Genomic DNA, 20,086 nt, shown 5'->3' with positions numbered 1-20,086 from the left:
GAAGATTGTAACGGATCGTTGTTTTTTATTTTGTGAAAAATACGACTAAACCCGATAAGGGCAGCCTAACATTAGGTTGAATGACAGTTGTGTTGCTTGCCGGCTTTTGCTTGTTAGTTTTTGTTTCTCATACTAAAGTAAATGATATAGTGATTTTAGTTAATAACTGCGTCGTTGGTGTAGAATTAGCTTTATAGTGCAATATCTGTTAGGCTATGGATCTTATGGTTCTGGCTACAAAATTGGCAGTCCTGTATCTTATCTCTCTTCGTCGTGTGTTTGCGCGTAACAGAAAGAGAATATGTTATAATCCTTATAGGTAAGCGTAATAAGCGTGCGCAGTTTTCATTAAAGATGGTCACCGTGACCAGTATTTAGTCAGAATTAGCCAGCCAGCCATTATGGTGCGTCTACACTTTATCGATGCCACGTACGTCACAAAGAGTGAGCAGTGAGCATGTTAATAATATCCGAACCGACATTATAATCGTGGTAGACCGTCCGGTAAATGTGTCGTGACCGACTGTTTTATCTGATCCTACTTTTGTAAAAAGTGCTATTAAATATACAGCAATCAAAATTCTTAGGACTATAGGCGTATCGGTCGTATCTAATGTGAACCAGCTCTAAGTGAAGATGTATTCGTCTACATTGAATGCGGTTACCGTCGGAGGGAGGCTTTGTTCCACCGACTGCCGACTGCTCGTACGTTTCAAAGTATTGGTCTTTCATGTTTCCTATCCTTTTAAAGCGTTTACGTGGTATAGCGTACTTTTTTTAGATTGAAATGAAATTTTGCTCGTTAGTTAACTTATTTCGGTATAACTTATCATCGTTTAAATGAAGTATTTTGTTGTTTATGACTCGAATCTCTGTAACTTGTTTTTTTTTATCGTGTCAATATGGTATTTTTGATCGACTATGCACAAGTTCCGTTCCTTACAACCATACGGCTTTAAGTCACATGGGACTTTTACAACATGGCATGATCCCATGTCGTATTGTTAACATAAAAAATTTGTTAGTGTAGGTATATCAAACAAGTCCGCAGTGTTATTCTAAACAGCGCATAATTGACACGTTTGATATTTTAAAGTGATAAGAAATACAGTTTATAAAACAGTTAAACTGAACCAACAAGGTTATAGACACGGGTAAACATTTCGATGAACAGTTTTATTGTTTTGTAAATATCAATGAATCAATTTATTAATATGCCTTGGATGTTAATGATGATGATGTTTCTAACGAATTAAGATAAAAAGGAATGTAACCTGTCCTTAGCTGGTAAAAATACAAATAAAAATTAGAATTAAATATGAATTTTAGACAAAATGCATTCGATATTGGTCGAAACTATTTTCATCAATTCTTGATTGCGCGATAAATCGAATACATATGTCACTTGCGTACATTTTGACCTTTTCTACATTCATACATACATATACATACATTAACAACCTGTAAATTACCCACTGCTGGGCTAAGGCCTCGTCTCCCTTTGAGAAGAAGGTTTGGAGCATATTCCACCACGCTGCTCCAATGCGGGTTGGCGGAATACACATGTGGCAGAATTTCGTTGAAATTAGACACATGCAGGTTACCTCACGATGTTTTCCTTCACCGCCGAGCTCGAGATGAATTATAAACACAAATTAAGCACATGAAAATTGAGTGGTGCTTGCCTGTGTTTGAACCCGAAATCATCGGTTAAGATTTACGCGTTCTAACCACTGGCCCATCTCAGCTCGTCGTTCTACATTAATATCGTTTCGATATTTCGAATTAAGCGATCTAGGCTCATAGCTTTCGATTTATAACTCACTTATTATATTATTACGCAAGCGGAGTTGGTTCCTGCCATGTATTTTGTTAATGTATTTTGATAAATGATACTCAATACTTTTGTGATTACTTATACTCTTGTACTCTTACATAATAAATAACATAATCAGCCTATAAATTTCCCAATGCTGGGCTAAGGCCTCCTCTCCCGTTGAGGAGAAGGTATGGAGCATATTCCACAACGCTGTTCCAATGCGGGTTGGTGGAATACACATGTGGCATAATTTCGTTGAAATTAGACACATGCAGGTTTCCTCACGATGTTGTCCTTCACCGCCGAGCACGAGATGAATTATAAACACAAATTAAGCACATGAAAATTCAGTGGTGCCTGCCTGAGTTTGAACCCGAAATCATCGGTTAAGATGCACGCGTTCTAACCACTGGGCCATCTCGGCTCCTTGTAATCTTGTGTAAAATCAATTTAGGTAAACGGTACACATAATATTTGTTTTTATTTATTATTGATTGCATCTTGCAGAACTCGGGCTTATGGCAAGGAAGGTTAGTGAAACGGGGTAAGATACCCAAGAACGACCTCGGCGAGTGTTGGCACTGGAAAGATCTGGATATCGGCAAGGACATCTGCATCTATGGCAAAGTGTTTCACACGGTCTCTTGTGATCTCTTTACTAAGGTAAGTTTTTTTTTTTAGAAATATGTCATTTACTGGTAGCGATGAGGCATATAGATAGACGAGAATAAGCAATATGGTCTAGTATGTATATCCCTTGGATTTCAACCGAAGGCTGCATACTCAAATCTAGAGAGAGGAGAAGAGAGGAAGCCTTCCAATAGTCTAATAACCTACTGTAACTTTACTTTACTTATATGTTTTTATTTCAAACTAGAATTCTCTTCTCCTCGTAGTCTTTGATATTTTAATTAAACGCCTTTAATAAATTCTCAAAGAACGCAACGTAATTATACAACTTAATTAAAGTTATATTACAATTTAATTAAAAGTTCAAATTAGATTTTGTTATTGGTAAAGAGTTGTAACTTAATAAAATAAAACCAATTTGAAATTAATAATATGCTATTCGTATGTCGTAATCTGGCGGTATCAGCGTTTGTACAGTCTAAATAATTAAAATCAACTGTTGACTGTAATGTTTAAATATTTGTTTAATTAAAACATCGCGTAAGGTAGAACTAATTGTGTTATAAGTTTTCAAGTAAACTCTGATGAGCACTATTGAATAGTTTGCAGTCAATTAAATAGGAAGCTCGGGGTGTGGAATCAGTGGATTATATAAATAGCAATGGGTATTTTTTGTAATACTACTTATTTTTATAAATGAAATGATACGCGGGTTTATCTGCGATTATCTTTTAACACAACTTTTTATAATTTATTATTCTTATTGTAACTTCTGTTAGATGTTCTGAATATAAAAATAAAAAATATAATCTAATCTCATGAAGTTCGAATGCCTGATCAGTAAAATAAAAGTTGTGGGTTTTCTTATAAGGAAGTTTTAGTACTCGGAATTAGGACGTTGCCTGTGTTACGCAAACGTGCTTCAGGGAGCATGGTAATAAATTTTCTAAAAGTTTGTACCATGTAAAATGGCATTAAAGTACGATAAAATAATTATTGTTTGTCAGTCTATTTATGGACGTTTCTTGGTAAGTGGTCGTAAGTCAAAATTTCGTTTTTTATAAAATATGTCTTGTACGAATTTTTTAGCACGTATTATATTCGTATCAATCTTTACAGTATATTAATTATAGCGTACTACGTTACAAAAAATAAGGGATAACATAACAATTAGCTTTAATCGAGATAAAAAGGAAGTTTTGAGTGAATGAGATGAGTATAATTAAAAATATTATAATTTCTATGTTGAATGACTGCATGAGCACAGTCGCGTTCAATAATCGTGAGCTATAAATTGCTAGATTATGAAAATTGGTGATGTTTTAATGGATCAGTAACAGCGTTATCAGTTGGTTTTAATATCACAAATTGGGCATTGGGCAATGCGCCAACGTCAATAAACTAGAAAAAAGCAATGTAAACATTGAATGAAATTGCTTCATTTTTAATAGTATTTTAAATACAGAAAAACATTCGCTAACGGCTTATATATTTACTATTCAAATAAACAGACTTACATGTTCTGCTTGTTAAGGCGGAACATTCCGAATACAACAATGTGCAGGTAGAGGATCTATTATATTTGCCTTTATTGCACAAAATAATATAATATAATACCTACTTGCAAAGCAAATTCGTACGTATTTCGGTGGATTTGTCGATTTTATAAAATCCAATAATGGAATTATTTTCATTATCTATTTGACACGCTTGATTTAACGAATCGTTATTTCATATCTTTCGAATTACGCCTCTTGCACAATTAACATTCATAAGCAAAACGAAACGTTTCTTTCACTAATATAACCACCAAACCGATAATGCCATTCCATCTACCTAAAGCGAACAGACAGTGCATACGCTTTAAAATGAAATAATTAAAATTTTACTAAAGTTAAGACCTTTTTCGTTTCAATCATCATTTTACAAGATAAATTAAAATTTACTATCGAGAAGAACCGACAAGTAACTCAGTAGTTAAGTACTATTTATAGGTATATGTATATGCATGCATTATTATAGTAATTTTTGTAGATCCTTCATGAAAATCAACACATAATAAACTACACCATCTTTTTAATTTCTATATATGTTTATATTTCCCTGTACTTCTTAAATTAATAGAATCGCATACTTTGTCTTAGGAATTATTTTGTAAAGACATGCTTATGCCATATTCGTAACTGTTTCTCTCAAAATAATCTATACTATTGTGTAGAAGAAACCGTCGGTATCCTTACTTTGTTAAAGATATCCCAAAAGAAGTCTCGTCCCCAAGATTATAAATGGTCCGAATCGGATTCTTTTATGTAAAATAAAATGGTTGGATGGATGAATTCCATTCGAACGAATGACTTCAGTAATTCCTAAAAATACTGTAGTAGGTTTCTGTTGTATTAAGATTACTTTTGTTTAATGTTAGCTTAAAATTTTGTTTTTATTCAAGAGGTAATTTGTTTTTGAAAAACTAGTTATCGACTACACGACTTCGTATCATTCTCTAATAAGCAAAATAACATCGAAACTTGTGAAATTTGATTTGCAAGTTGTAGACGTTTAAACGTAATCATTGAGAAAAATAAGTTCTGAAATTTTAAATTGATTTAAAAATGAAATGGCAGGGCATTGCGAAGTTGACCGATTTTCCATTTTATTTTCGGTCTAGACACATAAACCGTTGCTAGTACGACGAAGCGGTTTTCGTCGTCTCCGACTACCGTACTTATAATTTTATGTAAAAAATTTTATTCTGTGGTCAAATATTACAAATATTTGTTCAGTTTGGATGCATAGAATCATATTAAGACTTTAAATATATTTTCAAACATTGCAAACATTTTGAGATATTTTTATATGCATCATTAGTTTTAATTTAATAAAACTTTAAATCGAGCCAATCTCAGGATCTATCATACCGAATTTTATATTTGATTTTTTTAGGAACACAAAATTTATAAGAAAAAATCAAAATTATTGGCCATATTTAAATTAAAAGTTGAACATTTTTTCGAATAGTAGTATAATAATACTAGCAAAAACATGTGATATTATATAAGATAAGTTGTTATAACCGCCCAAAGGCAGAGGGTACCGATACACAGAAAAGAATCCACACATTATATTATACATAACTATAGTTATAATTTTTAAACACAAAATAGATTGTTTATCGTAAAAATATATAATACCAAACTTATATTTTTACAAATTTATTTAGTAGAAGAGCTTTGTGCACACACATTTTACTGCCAAACAGCAAGACACAGTCTTTGATCATAATATGCGTAAATATTTGAACAAATTACAGTATTTATTTTATTATTCTTTATCGTATTGTCACCAGCTCCAAACAACTGGCCAATTCAATCGGTTGAATGGGCAGTTCCATTTTATTTACGGTACCTACTTAATATGTATGTTTCATTTATTTACTTCATTCCCTAATAGATGGCGCGGTACGCTTTTAAATTGCAATAAAGAATTGATTTAAAAAATTGGTTGCATATGAGGGTATATTTCAACCAATTGTGGTGATTTGGGATACTATGTCCGAATACAAAAAATATTAACGGTTGTTTACGTTATGGTTTTATAAACTGCGGCGTTAGCAGTGTGTGATTTAATTACAAACATCCAATGAAATCGGACCGATATCGGCAGTATTGTACAGGAGCGCAATCGTTTATTTTTTTTTTATAATACTAAACTGTATATATATCATTATAGGACATGGTTCTCCTAATTCGATATTACAATTAAATAATTACGCAATAAAATGCTTAGAGTAGGTAGTTTTTTTTTCCTGAATGATGTAGTGCTGTTGGCCCTACTGGCCTTTACAGCGTCACCGGACGTTAGAGTAGGTAGGTTATGTTTCGGTATTTACTTTTTCAGAAAAGAATGGCTACACTAGTGTTGAAAAATTTGCGGCCCATGAGCGCTTGCTTTATTTTACAAATAATAAATAACCCGGTCCCGATTTTACAAATAATAAATAAATAATACATGACTAGTCGAGAGCGTGGCATAGATTATAAATTCAGCTCCTTGTTTTGCATAAGGGTATCTCGATGACCCGGTTTTTAAGCTCACTTTTTATAACATTTTAATTTTTGACATTATTTTAAGAAAACAAAAATGTATATCTTATATTTTTCGTACCCTTGTGTTGTGTAATATACATATAAAATAAACATTTAGATGGATCTCCTCAAAACTACCACTGAATTTGCTTAATTTTACTAGTTTCAAGCGATTTTTTTGACATGATGTGATTCATTCTTAGCTATTTTTTTTTAAATTAAAAACAATAAAATACACCAGATTGGTTTTGTTCAGGTATTTGTTATCATCTAGTATTTATATGTTTGTCATCTCGTATTTATTAAATCCTCAATAAATTGGATTCCTGGAATTAGTATTTGGATGGTTCAGAAAGATCAAAATAATTTTATTATTAACTCTTATACATTAAAGCTTTTCTACGAAATATTCTTTAATCTACGATCCGAAAATTAAAAATATTTTCTTAAACAGATATAAAATTAATAGACGGATTGACCCCACGATTATTTATTATCTACTAAGTTCTTACCTATCTGGAGTTAATATTCGAACTAACATTTTGTGTTTATTGTGTAGTGTTGTGTTATTTTTTTTTGCAGTGGCGTAAATACATAAGTACCACTAAATGTTTTCAGGTGAATCTGTCTTTTTGAGAATAAACTCTTAAACCTTTAAATGTTCTAAGTTTAAATGTAAACCCAACCAAATTAAATTAAGTACCCAACAACAGCCGTTGAATAATAAATATAAAAAACTATAAGTACTATTAATTGACCGATTAATTCTCGTATCGAACTAAACAGGATTATAATCATTCATCGCACCGAAATGGAACACATGTTCTTTGCGACGTTGCCGTACTGCCACCTGCGGGCATAGCTATTGCACTCGTCGCGTAAATATTATTAAAAAATAATAATAACACTAGTGGATAATATTGTAAACGCTCTTGTTTGCGCATCGTCAAATCAAATATTTACTAACATTATAATAAAATAATGGCAATATAACGTTTACCAATAGAAGAAGTAATCTTATTTGAGTACTCATTTACATAAATGAGATGCCATTCTGTTCCAATTATAGTTATGTAAATCGACACCTTAAGGGTCGTACAGAGCACTACTTTATTTTAATTGACTCGGACTATATAATTATATTGTTATGTCATTCTATAAAAAGATACGATTTTAATACTTTTTCCTTTATCATTATCATATATATTTTTGGAATAACTGTTAAGTTACACTTAGTTTATAGATATGTAAGTTGTCATTGATGTAAAATCATTGTATGGTCTAGGGTCACTTGTTGTTCCATCGAATTGAAGTAAAATATACTTATAACATTATTTAAAATTTTTGACTAGTATTATTAAAATAAGTACTGATTATTTCGAATTTATCTCTGAATATTATTGCAAGTGAGTATGTTTATTTGTTACGCTCTAACGTCTTAACTACTCAACCGATCATCATGTAATTTGCATCATCAGTACATAAACATGTAGGATATGCGGAACCTAATACCTGACGTAACGCCAGTATCAACAGTCGCGGGTGAAATTATGGCTGAAAACTATTATTTTACTAATCACATAACTTCTATTTTTAGAAGAACAGGTACTCTTCATTTCTTGTCTTTATATCATTTAAAACATACCTCTATATATACATATATATATTGTTACACTAAATTAATACATATATATATATATATATATACATGAAGTTTGTTTCAACTTCATATATATTTGTTGAAAATATATAGACGTCAGTCTGCGGTCATTGACTCGTTCCTTCGTATAATTCAATAGACGGCGATGACTATACATGAATACAGACTGCCAATTGAAAATGTTGTTGAAGCGGAATAAACGATAATCTTTCAATTTAGTATATCTAAAAAGTAAGCAAAATAAAAGAAATAAGTAAAAAAAAACCATTAATAAGAGAAAAACGTGTAGAAAAAAACTTTGCGTTAATTACAAAAAACATGTCTCTCTATTTTGTGATTTGAAAAAACCTATTTTTTAGATCTGATCTAATCCTGTTGAACTTATCTTATTTTATTATTAGTTATTATTAAGTAATATTCTTATCACATACAAACTGCGTAAGTCATTATCGTCTATCTATTTTTAATGTTCATCATCTGGCAACATTTTCTCATTCGAACATTATTGACCTTGACTTCGCAAAATATACTCTGTCTTGTTATTCAACGGGTGAACGAACGAGACGGATAGATAAGAGCAGGCCCTCGCTACACCGCGCTAGTGACGTCATGAATTCCTGCTAATAAAATTCTCTTTCTTATTCAACAGACGCCTAGCGTTTATCGACTTATTTTCTCACTCTAAGTCATAATGATGAAATGATAAACGAAATATAAGCGATTCAATTATTTACGTTTAGTTTTCTAATATTAGTTTATATGAAATTTTGTAGGTACTTACGTTTGGACGTTGTTTCGCCACACGCTTGTTTCGACGGATCGGTCAAACTGGATCGCTTCACAGATTGCTATCCTACTCTGTATTTATTTCGTATTATTTGAACGTTTCTTTATCGCTTTATTTTAAATGTTATGTCTCCGTAAAATATATTTCTATTCAGTGAAAATAGTTTTAATTGTTATGATAAATAGTGTCTGGTCGATACGTGTAAATATGTATAGGTAAACAAAATGTAGTTGATGTACTTGCATATTTATGTAATTTAATTGTTGGAAAAGTGTACTGCAGTTGACTAACTACTGAGTGTCTTCTTGTCATAGTGTACGCGTTGATCCGGCTGTAGTTTTAAATTTAATATAAATCATTTTTAATTTAATTTTTTTACTTAACATTTTTGAGATTTACTTTCAAAACAATAATACACTTCTAATACTCAGTACTTTCGACAACTATTGAACAATTATGAAATAAAGAAGGTACAACTATGTTAACATGAATATTTATTTAAATACATATAACACGAAGCTCGCCATAAAATCATGTCAATCCTTGTTTGATGTGTGGGAATTGAAGCGTTTGTTTCATCAATCACTCCCTGCCAAGTGCCGCCCTGACGAATTGCTATTTCATCTGCTGTCTCTGTTATTATGATTTACTAGCAACGCTCTACGGCTTCCCTCAAATTATTTAAAATCTAATGTCTCAAATCGAGTTTGTACTGTAACAATACCAAATACCTTATCTAAATAAAGGTAACGTAACATTAATTCCGTGAAGCATATCTAAGGACTTCAATCATGTATAAGCTACTGTTATTAGGTATTATAATTGGTTGAAATTAGTATCACAAAGATCGCAATTTTTTTATCTAATAATAGTGACTAAATCACATATATTTAGATATCAAATACGATTTAAAAAATACTTTTTTATGACACATATACTATTGTTTTTTTTACTCGTAGAATAATTTATATTTTACAATTTTTGTCGCCTTGACGATTATTGGCTTCAATAGACAACAGGAGGCATTACAGTGCGCAAGTGCGTGCAAGCACAAGTACCTTATCTAATCCCTCAATCCCATAATACGATTGGAGCTGAGAGTTGAGGTCCTATATGAACAGTCTTACGAGGCACGAAAGTAAAGGCATTAATTTTCTTCGGGCTGCCGCTGACAATAACTTGTCACGGAGTTCTTGTGAGCTAGACCGAGAAGGTGGTTAAATTTTCATTTAATAGACATATCCTTACATAACATACTTCATGCCCACTTATTTACTGAGGACAATGAAGCATAAATAGCTTAAACGTTGACGTCACATGAAACCATTAAAATCATCTTAAAATATACTATCTTTTTAATATGCTGACAAAATCCTTGTGACTGACTATCGTACAGTACAGTCAAAACCATTGAGTCTAGAAAGCAGATTATTTTGAAATTTAGGTTTATTTGGATTATGTAAGCATCCGGTAAGAAAAAAGATCTTTTCTGTGAGGAGTCAGATTGACCAACTAGTACCTTTGAACCAGCTACTACCAGACAAGGCCTGGCACGCATAAGATAAAAATTAGCGCATTTTACATCATTATAAATATACACGAAGATTAGTTTAAAAAGTATAACTATAAATTTTACTTATAGACTTGGTGCATTAAAAAATTTAACACTTAAAACGTTCAATTTGAATGAATGAACGAGTATCAGGATTGAAAGGGTTAAGTGCCCTCGTGAAAATTACGATTTTATAAAAATCACGCGTCACTCGCTCGTAATCACTCTACGTACAGTTTTGTATTTATTTTAGAGAAATTAGTTTGCTGATGGAGAATTAGTTAATTTTGTCTGCAAAAAAAACTAAAAGTCATTATATTTCTATAACGTCGTTAAAAGTCTTAGTGCATTTTATATTGAGATACAATTCACAATGAATGGAATCGTAAAGTGAGAACGTTTTTAGAATAACTTAGAGAGCAGTCAATATGATTAAAATAATGCGTGCTTATAGCCGACTATAAAGAATAAGTTATTGTCGAGCCATAAAATGAAGCTATATGTAACATTCTTCATATACTTTTGTAACTCTTAATGCTTTTTAAGAACATTCGCTCTTAAGTGGATTTCAAGGAAAATGTCAAATACTTTATATATTTAATATACGTTTGATGTATCTCAATTACAAGAGTTTTCAAATTTTCTTTTTCCTCATCTCCCTGACTGATGTCGAGGTGAGAAGTGACAGATTGATTTTTACTTTGAGCGATCGCCATTTGATCTCTTTATGAATAAGCATCGTGAAAGATAATATATGTAATGTTATTTTTTTTTTTTTTTCAAATGATTATTAATACTGACCAAAGTCTTAGCCAGCGTCACCGTTCGTTTTTCGTTAACAACTGCGATGACATTATATAGTTTCGAACGTTTTAAACATAGTTTCTTTCTACTATTTTATCTATTGTTTTATTGAATAAAGCTATTCAATAGTCAGTTAGTCAGTGTTTAAGACATAAGTACATATATATGTATATATTCGGAGTAGATACGGGTGACATGCGACAGATGAGGTCTTTTGAAAAGAATTTCGTTACCGCCAAAACCTTTTTTAAAATTATAAATATCACTAACTAATAAATAATACATACAAGATATCATTTTTAACTTTGAACCGGATTTATTCCTGCAAAATATAGCCCCATTTTAGCAATTTTATTTTCATAATTAGTATTTATTAGGCACACCAGTACGCTCATCAGATATGACCTCATGATGCGTGTAAAAATATAAATAAATTATTAGTTTGCGTAATATTTCCTTATATGCATTGTCAAATCGATAACTTAACAAAACTCAAATCTGTGTATACAGTTGCAAATTAAACTAAATTTATATGATTGTTGAGTACAATACAGTGATACGCTCTTGTGGTCATAGTGTGGTTTATGTGATTCGTTTATTTAGTTAACAATACAAGTATTCTTACATATAATGCGTAGTACATGCATATCATAACTAGTTTCATCCAGCCGCTGGTCAAGTGTAGAAATTTAGATTTTTTTAAAATTTTATTTACATATTAAATAATAAAACTGAAGTTTATTTTACGCTTACCAAATGCCGAAGCAGCTATTTAAGAAATAAAATCATGTATTCATAATAACTTAGAGTAATAATATGTCGACAGTTCTTAAAAATATTTACTTCGCTTGAAGTACATATTATACATCCAATATAAACAAATGTAACGAACGCAAGCTTGTTACGCTTGCTACCTACAGCTTAAAGACAAGTTTATTACGTGTGAGAAAATATACGTTTTCATAGAAAAAACATTCATTAGTTTAATGAATAGTATATATGATATGTGTAGAAGAAATATCAACTATTAGTAGGCACCACGAATTAAACATACAATATTATCGACTTACTTACCTTAATATCTTCGAAAACTTTAAAACAAACATAAAACTATCCTTATATCGAAGTATTAAAAAGTACCATAAAGCATTATTTTTATTTTATGATCTTAATTTTTTGATCATAATATTTGACGAAACTATTTCATTTAAAATAGAATAGTTTCATCAAATGTTACCTTATTAAATATTGTAATTTATCTCGTCGATTGCGTTTACAATAGGTTTTCCCATACAAAACACATTTAATAAAAACAGGAAATCATTGTAATGTGTCAATTTGCTAAGGTATAATAATAAATAAAAATTATATTGTTTATGAATAATTGTCATCATTTACCCAGTATTTAGGACAGATTAAAAATGCACTAGTAATATTAATCGATTATATTGAGTAACAATAACAACGGTAGACGTATAAAAATAAGATTTTATTACGAGATTTTATTTAATGTGCTGTGTTTCCTTGTACGGTAAGTAAAGAGTTAAACATTTACGTAATGTGTCAGTCCCGATGAAAATGCGTTTTCATGACAATCACGACCTGATCATGCACTCATGACATGTGGAAAATGGTTAAAAAAAAATATATATATCCCGCTGAGTTTCTTTCGCCGGTTCTTCTCAGGTCCTGTGGTGCTAAATTCCGAACCGGTGGTAGATTTTTGACAATAAATAAGCAAGTGTAAACACTTCTATATTGAATAAAGATTTTTGACTTTTGACTTTGACTTTGACTCAAATGAATGTAAGAATTCGTCAACAGTCAACCGCATACATATAAAAGTTTGTTTTTAAAATTGTTCTGTTAATCTGTTAATTAATTATATTAAAGTTAAATTTGTATAAGATAATTTAGTAAAGGTTAAATTTTAATTTAAAGATTACATTTATATAAAAATATAAAAATAGATCCTAGAATCAAATGGTAATTGTTATTCTTACTCAGCTTTAACTAACAATGATTATAATCTGTTGGGTATTCTGTAAGAAGAAACACGAAACTCGAAAGTCACTGCGCAACAGTAACATAATATGTCAGAATATGATATTTAATTTATTAAACAAGGATGCACGTATCAAAATGACTTCATCGTAGGTTAAGTATCACGATTTCACGAGTGAGATGTGAGTGAATTCCTATAAATTCGCACAGCTGTAAATACTAACAGCTTTACTTAAACATTGTTTTTCTCTTTCTGTCATTATTGATTTGATATTTGAAAGAAGAATACATAATTGATGAGTAATCACTCTCCAGACAACATTGATAAGTAAGGCCGTAATTCACCAATAGAACTCTAGTCACGGAAATTGATTTTTTTTCGTACACCATTAACGTAACAGCTTAGTTCCCAAATTATAGTGCATTTTTAAAATGAGATATAATTTTCACTCCCATATACAACATAATAAAGTTTGGTATATCGTATGCGAAGCCACGCGCTGGTTGAGGCAGGGGTTTCACGGCATACACAATGGTGTGTATTATACGGCTCGCCGTGTACACTCTAAACAGGAGAGTTGCCCACTCGCTGGGTGGTCCTGTGGCCAAATAAAAAGCACCTAATATCCAAAACGCAGGGATATTTTCCAAGTCATTTAAGTGAGCTCGTCTGACTCTCTCAACATCGGGGTCATCCAACTTTACTATACCCTTAGTCTTGTCAGCGTCCTCTTCATTTGCGAACACTTTCTTCCTGTATCGCACTCTGGCCGTCAATATTGCCATAATCAATATTTTAATACCAAGAATACTTGAGTAGAAGATATAAGACTTGAATGCTGGTTCTTCTAACCACATCTTATTAATATATAATTACTTAATAATATAATTTAAATATTATTAAAGAGTTCCGAAATCAACGACAAGTTATCCTTATTTGTTTCTCGGACTGAGTCTATGACATGCTCGACTTCCTTATAAATACAGGCCATATAGTCATGAAAGTGCAAATCATTCTGATTCATATCCATAATATGTATATGAAAAATTTTTTTTAAATATAAGACATACATGACCACTAATATTAATTTCTATAAACAAAGGTAATTAATTTCTATATACATAAAATGTTACCACTTATTCTAATAAAAACTTTCCATAACCACTTTGAAAATTGTATAAATTAAAAAAATTACAATGCAGTTATGTAATAAAACACAACTTGGATTCCCATGTACCACATAATAAGATACCCTATTATAAACACTATAGCCCTCGTCGGCTGCGGTAGAGGTACCACTGTATACACTAAGGTGTGTATAATTCTGCTCACTGTGTACACTCTGAAGAGTAGGGTAGCCCACGCTGCTGCCGGTCCAGTCGTCAAGTACAATGCTCCAAGTATCCAAAATGCTGGAATATTCTCCAAGTCGTTTAGATGAGCGCGTCGTGATCTTTCGATAACTGGATCGTCAAATTTAATTTTCCCTCCTAAAACCTGCACGTCTTCGGGATTTATGAAAATACCTCGAGTTAATCGGAATAATCCCGTCAGCATTCCCACCGATAACAACTTCACAGCCAAAATCGACGAATACACGATATAAGATTGGACAAACGGGCTTGTTAGCGATATCGCAGGCATTTTATACATATTTTAATGCCAAGTCACAGAGAACTGTTCGACGTGACGATTACTGTATGAATGTTTATAGCCTCTTCGATCCCAGAAATGCTACGTCATCGTTGTTAGTATGATTATTGCTTATTGAAACTGAGATGACTCTGTGGATATTACACTTGATTCTTAACCTAATGTTGCGGGTTCAAATCCGAACAACCGCGCCTTTTATAATTGATCTCGTGTTCACCAATTGAGGAAAACATCGTGAGGTAACCTTTATAGATGAGAAAAGCTTGTCAAATGTTTATCCATCAACCAGCACTGGAGCAGCATGGTGCTATAAGATTGCTACACTTAAGAGGCGACGAGGATGTTGCACAGCCATACTTGTGCAGTTTTTTAATAGGACGAGCTAATATTACTATTACACAGGAAGCGTGTATCATCATAGTATATTAATCATCGTCATAGTGTGATCGTGACGTTGGAAAATAAGCAAAGACATATATCAAAATAACGCGAGTCGTTACGTTGTCACATTCGGGTAATCCCTTAAAGCACTGTCATACCTATTTGCTATAAAAAATAAATATCAATGAATAAATTATTTAACAAAAACGTAACGTTTGAAAATCGTATTTGAATGAAAAATTGTCGAGTAAAGGAGAAATTAAAATGTAAAATTATTCGGATAAAGGTTACAAGTACAAATAATGTTACTGAGCTCGTGTGTCTGAAATCATTCGTTAATTCAATGGTTTTCGGAGCAACGGAACGAGGAAACTCAATTTGCATATCAAACACAGAACTCGGTACATTGAAACTTGTTTTTACTTTTAAATAGTTGTTTGTGTGAATTCTGTGGAATTGTGAATATTTTAATTTATAGTGCTATCGTAATTTTAACCTTTTTTCAATAGAATAGAAAAGTTTACCTAGATCGAGGTTAGAAAAAGTAAAAGAAGGTTTAAGTCCGGGCAAGCTCTACTTAAATATTTAATTTCAATAAAATTCTTCCACATGTATATCCATACGGAGAGTGCAGTCTGCCGGGTATGCTAATGTAACAAAGTTCAGCGCAAAAATAGTCAACAGTACAATGAGTGTGCACAGGTGGTCTTATTGTTTCCAGTAGTCTTTACCCGCTGACCTTTTATGAGATAATTTTTGAATAAAAAAGATACTATGAATTCATTTCATTAATATTATATCTATGTTATGTCCCTTTTGCCTAAGTTAACACTGGCTCACTCATCCTACAAACCGGAATACAACAGTACTAAGTACTGCTGTTGAGTGTTAGAAAATGTGACGCGTTGCCGTTACTAACCCAGACGAACTTGCACACTACTTGATGGTAGGGCTTTAGTCCACCTTTTTTCTACCTTTATTTTTCTCCTAAAATATATGTTGTATATGCATGTGTGCAATCATTCATATTTACTTATTAAAACATCAATTATCTAAAAATAAAAATATACTATCCGCCACAGTAAATACAGGGAAGTATTGTTGTTTATGATCAATAGTTACAATGTAGTCACAAAATATAGCTACGGTACTTATAACCCGTAAACTTTGATATACATTTTTAATAGCATATTATAAGTATGTAGAAAAAAAATCGGAATTTTAAAAATATACAATATATGAAGATATGACTGCAATAATTCGAGATTGTTCTAAATAGCTCCAGTGTCTGAAACGCTGATATTATAATAAATAATTAACTTATTTGAATGGTAACTGGTCGATGTCAGCTGATGACATTATAAGCGACCAATGGCCGTTCAGTATTACAACAGATTAGTTGATTTTGAGAGTTGACCAACATTTCAGAAGTTAGAGCTTAATTTATTATTTTACTCGATAAATATAGAATATAACTTGCGTGTTAAGTTCCTTATTGAAATTGTATTGTATACTAATAGCTTACCTTCCCCTGCTATACCTGTAAATCGTGTCAATGATAGAAGAAAAACGTAGATTTACAAATTTATTCGGATGAAATCAGTTATAGTCTGTGGTATCTTATCAGTAGGGATACCGTTTTCAATGTTAAATATAATATTAATGTCATTTATTTGATGTGTCACAATAACACTAAGATTTTCTTATCTTTTTAAGTTATACTGTGATGATATGAAATTTATTAATAACGAAATAGCTGTAACGGATTTTAAACATATCATCATTTTAAATTAACATGGATATTGGACACATCTAAAGCCGTCAACATCTACCCGCAAGTCTTCAGTCTCGTGAACAAGACATTCGTAGATAATGTCGAAATATCGAGCTCCACCAAATAAAAATAAAAAACATGGTAAATATAACGTTTCAAATACTTATAGTAATATCATCATTTTGCTATATGAATTGGTTATTAACGTATATATGATAACAGTTAAACCCATTTACACCTGTATAGATATGTTCCTGTGCCATCCTCAAAACCTAATCCCCTTGTTAGCTTTGACGAATAGATTACCTTCTGATTGCCATATCGAATGCTATCATGCAAACATGAATTCACGTCTGTGGACTGTCCGAGCTTCAAAGAGAATATTCTTAGAGTATATACCATATTCATTTATACCGATGTTAAGACACAACCCTCTCATTAATATTTACCGTTAATCTGTAATACTTTATTATTATTATTTTCTGTTTTAAAGACTGACTTGAGCCAGTGTATTTAATGATACCCATGGAAGTAGTTTATAACTCTTACAAAGACATTGTTTTGGTACAAAGCTGATCCTCATATATCTATTCACTCAAGAGCGTGCCTATCCTCGTTTAATTACCGGGGTTCATTAATATTGAGTGACACTCATGTTCACAAGATATATTAGTGTGCGTGAGATGATTAAAATAAGAAAAAAAACAAATTAGATTATTTAGAACGCTTGCATCTTAACCGATGATTGCGGGTTCGAACCCAGGCAAGCACCACTGAATTTCCGTGTGCTTAATTTGTGTTTATAATTCATATCGTGCTCGACGTTGAAGGAAAACATCGCAAGGAAACCTGCATGTGTCTAATTTCAACGAAATTCTGCCACATGTATCCACCGACCATTGGAGCAGCGTGGTGGAATATTCTCCAACCCTTCTCCTCAAAGGGAGAGGAGGCCTTAGCCTAGCAGTGAGAAATTAACAGGCTGTTAATGCTGTTGCCTATGTTTTTATTTTTTACGTGTAGTTTGACATGGAGAAACTCACCTCCTAAGTGAATAAATTTATGGGTGATACAAATCAACGCTGTCTACGGCCTTAATAACACAGCGCTACTTACAATAGGTAATTATACAACATTTGATATAATCTTCAATCAGGACTACGCTTATGTTTAAATCTACAGATAGATTTACTTGCTGTTGGAATTGTAATGTGTATCGTGTCTAATCTATGTTGATTGTTGCATATCTGTTAAGTGATAACAGCTACTAAATATATACTAGCACTGGTATTATTAAACATTGCGTTCCTACAGTGTGACAGTCATAGTATACTTATATATACTTTGTGGTAGGGCTTTCTGCAGGTACGACTGGGTAGATATAAACTTATCATATACTAGCTGAACCTGCGGCTTTGCCCGCGCGAAATTTATAAATACACAAACATGCAAACAACTCCACCTTAGAGTTTTAATAGGAGTAGATGTATCATCTTCTGTTTTTTTGTTTTGTAGAGAATTCAGCCTTGCTAATGAAAACAACTTAAAATAAAAAACAATAAACATTTATATTAATTTTTCCACGCTCTTAGTGTAGTTTACAACGTTTAGTCTCTTTAAATGGTTATAAAGGTAATACATTTATTACTAATATTATAAATGCGAATGTTACTCTGTCTGTCTTTCTCTTTCACGGACCAGTGACCGCATTTGATAAAATTTAGTATGAAGCAAGCTTGAACTCCAAGTATGGACATAGATATATTATTAATTTTAGATTTGCCTATAAACTGACGACCCGTGACGCCGCGGGCGACATCTAGTGTCCTTTATATTTTTATGCAGTTGCGAAATTTGTTCTATATTGTTTACTATCGACCCGCCGCGGCTTCGCACGGGTGCAATGCTGATACTAAATATACTACAGAATGTCTTACAACGTTCAGAGTTTTTCAGTCATTAGACAATACAAACAGTCTACGTCTTTGCGTTTTAATGTGTTTATTTACGACATAACTTTAGAAACCTCTAAAATTATCAGTGTTTCTCTACTATATTGTGCATGTATTATGAATATAAACCTTCCTCTTGAATCAATCTATCTATTATAAAAATCCGCATAAGCCATATCTAAGCCTACATAGGGACAGAAAACGGTAAGCGACTTTGTTTTATTCTATGTAATGATAATTTTGTACGACTTTTTATTTTTTATTTTCATTCAAACAGTAAAAAGTTGTAAATCAGGTATGTGCCGTCTTTCATTGTGAATGAAACTCGCCTGAAGTTAATAAAAATGCTTTTATAGATAGTCGTAAATACTTACACATTTTCTATAAAAGGTATTTTTATTACAATATTATAAATAAATTGGTCGCATCTTTTTACGTTCGTATAAATATTAAATATTTTATGAGCAAGGTAGATAATATTTAGTCGATAGCTATTATTTTCTCGATCGGTTTATATAAGATAATATTTTTAATTATAGCATACAAAATGTTTCTCTTTTAAAAATAGGTAAATTATTTTCCAATATAATGAAATAATTCAATACAAATAAAAAAAAGTTTGCCGCCCCCGGGTGGGCTCGAACCACCAACCTTTCGGTTAACAGCCGAACGCGCTAGCCAATTGCGCCACGGAGGCTTCTGATGACATGATCGAAATTAGTCATCGGAAGACGTTTTGAATTATTATGCAAACTGATTAGTTGGTATGTATTTATAAAATTAGCATAAATATTAATAATAAGAATATTACAATATACGTGTCATATAAAAATAACATTTTAATATATGGACATAATATGTATCTATTTATAACAAGGTTGTTCTTTGGTTCACCCGCATAGATGTTTATTTGTGATAAGAAATATTTGTTTCACTTTATTCGGTAGGAAACTAAAGCAGTTTTAAATTGAATTTAATTAAACGCAT

At 31.8% G+C, this 20,086-nt stretch overlaps 3 protein-coding genes and 1 non-coding gene across 4 annotated transcripts in view; 1 reads left to right on the top strand and 3 right to left on the bottom strand.

Annotated features, from left to right (window-relative positions):
- The window catches only part of LOC113392787 (uncharacterized), a 150,125-nt gene extending 141,024 nt beyond the window's left edge, over positions 1–9,101 (bottom strand). Inside the window, exon 1 of the mRNA XM_026629377.2 lies at positions 8,973–9,101. The gene's annotated coding sequence lies outside the window, so the exon portion shown is untranslated. The remainder of the gene's footprint in view (positions 1–8,972) is intronic.
- Positions 1–20,086, top strand: part of LOC113392589 (EF-hand domain-containing protein 1-like) — a 64,800-nt gene that overhangs the window by 7,507 nt on the left and 37,207 nt on the right. Inside the window, exon 3 of the mRNA XM_026629089.2 lies at positions 2,327–2,482. Coding sequence (XP_026484874.2) covers positions 2,327–2,482 — 156 coding nt within the window. The remainder of the gene's footprint in view (positions 1–2,326; positions 2,483–20,086) is intronic.
- Positions 13,302–14,412, bottom strand: LOC113392795 (microsomal glutathione S-transferase 1-like). Its single transcript, XM_064220990.1, has one exon. The coding sequence runs from the start codon at positions 14,194–14,196 to the stop codon at positions 13,753–13,755; it is 444 nt and encodes a 147-aa protein (XP_064077060.1). The 5' UTR covers positions 14,197–14,412; the 3' UTR covers positions 13,302–13,752.
- Positions 19,723–19,796, bottom strand: Trnan-guu (transfer RNA asparagine (anticodon GUU)). The gene has a single exon. It is a non-coding gene; the product is annotated as a tRNA-Asn (tRNA).

The sequence above is a fragment of the Vanessa tameamea genome, chromosome 5, assembly GCF_037043105.1.
Source record: "Vanessa tameamea isolate UH-Manoa-2023 chromosome 5, ilVanTame1 primary haplotype, whole genome shotgun sequence".
Classification (NCBI taxonomy): Eukaryota; Metazoa; Arthropoda; class Insecta; order Lepidoptera; family Nymphalidae; genus Vanessa; species Vanessa tameamea.
Note: the sequence above shows the minus strand (reverse complement) of the source record. Positions and strands in the feature narration are given on the sequence as shown.

What these genes read in the sequence shown, in the direction of transcription:
- LOC113392795 (XM_064220990.1), bottom strand. Translation starts at nt 14,196, where the DNA reads ATGTGGTTAGAAGAACCAGCATTCAAGTCTTATATCTTCTACTCAAGT.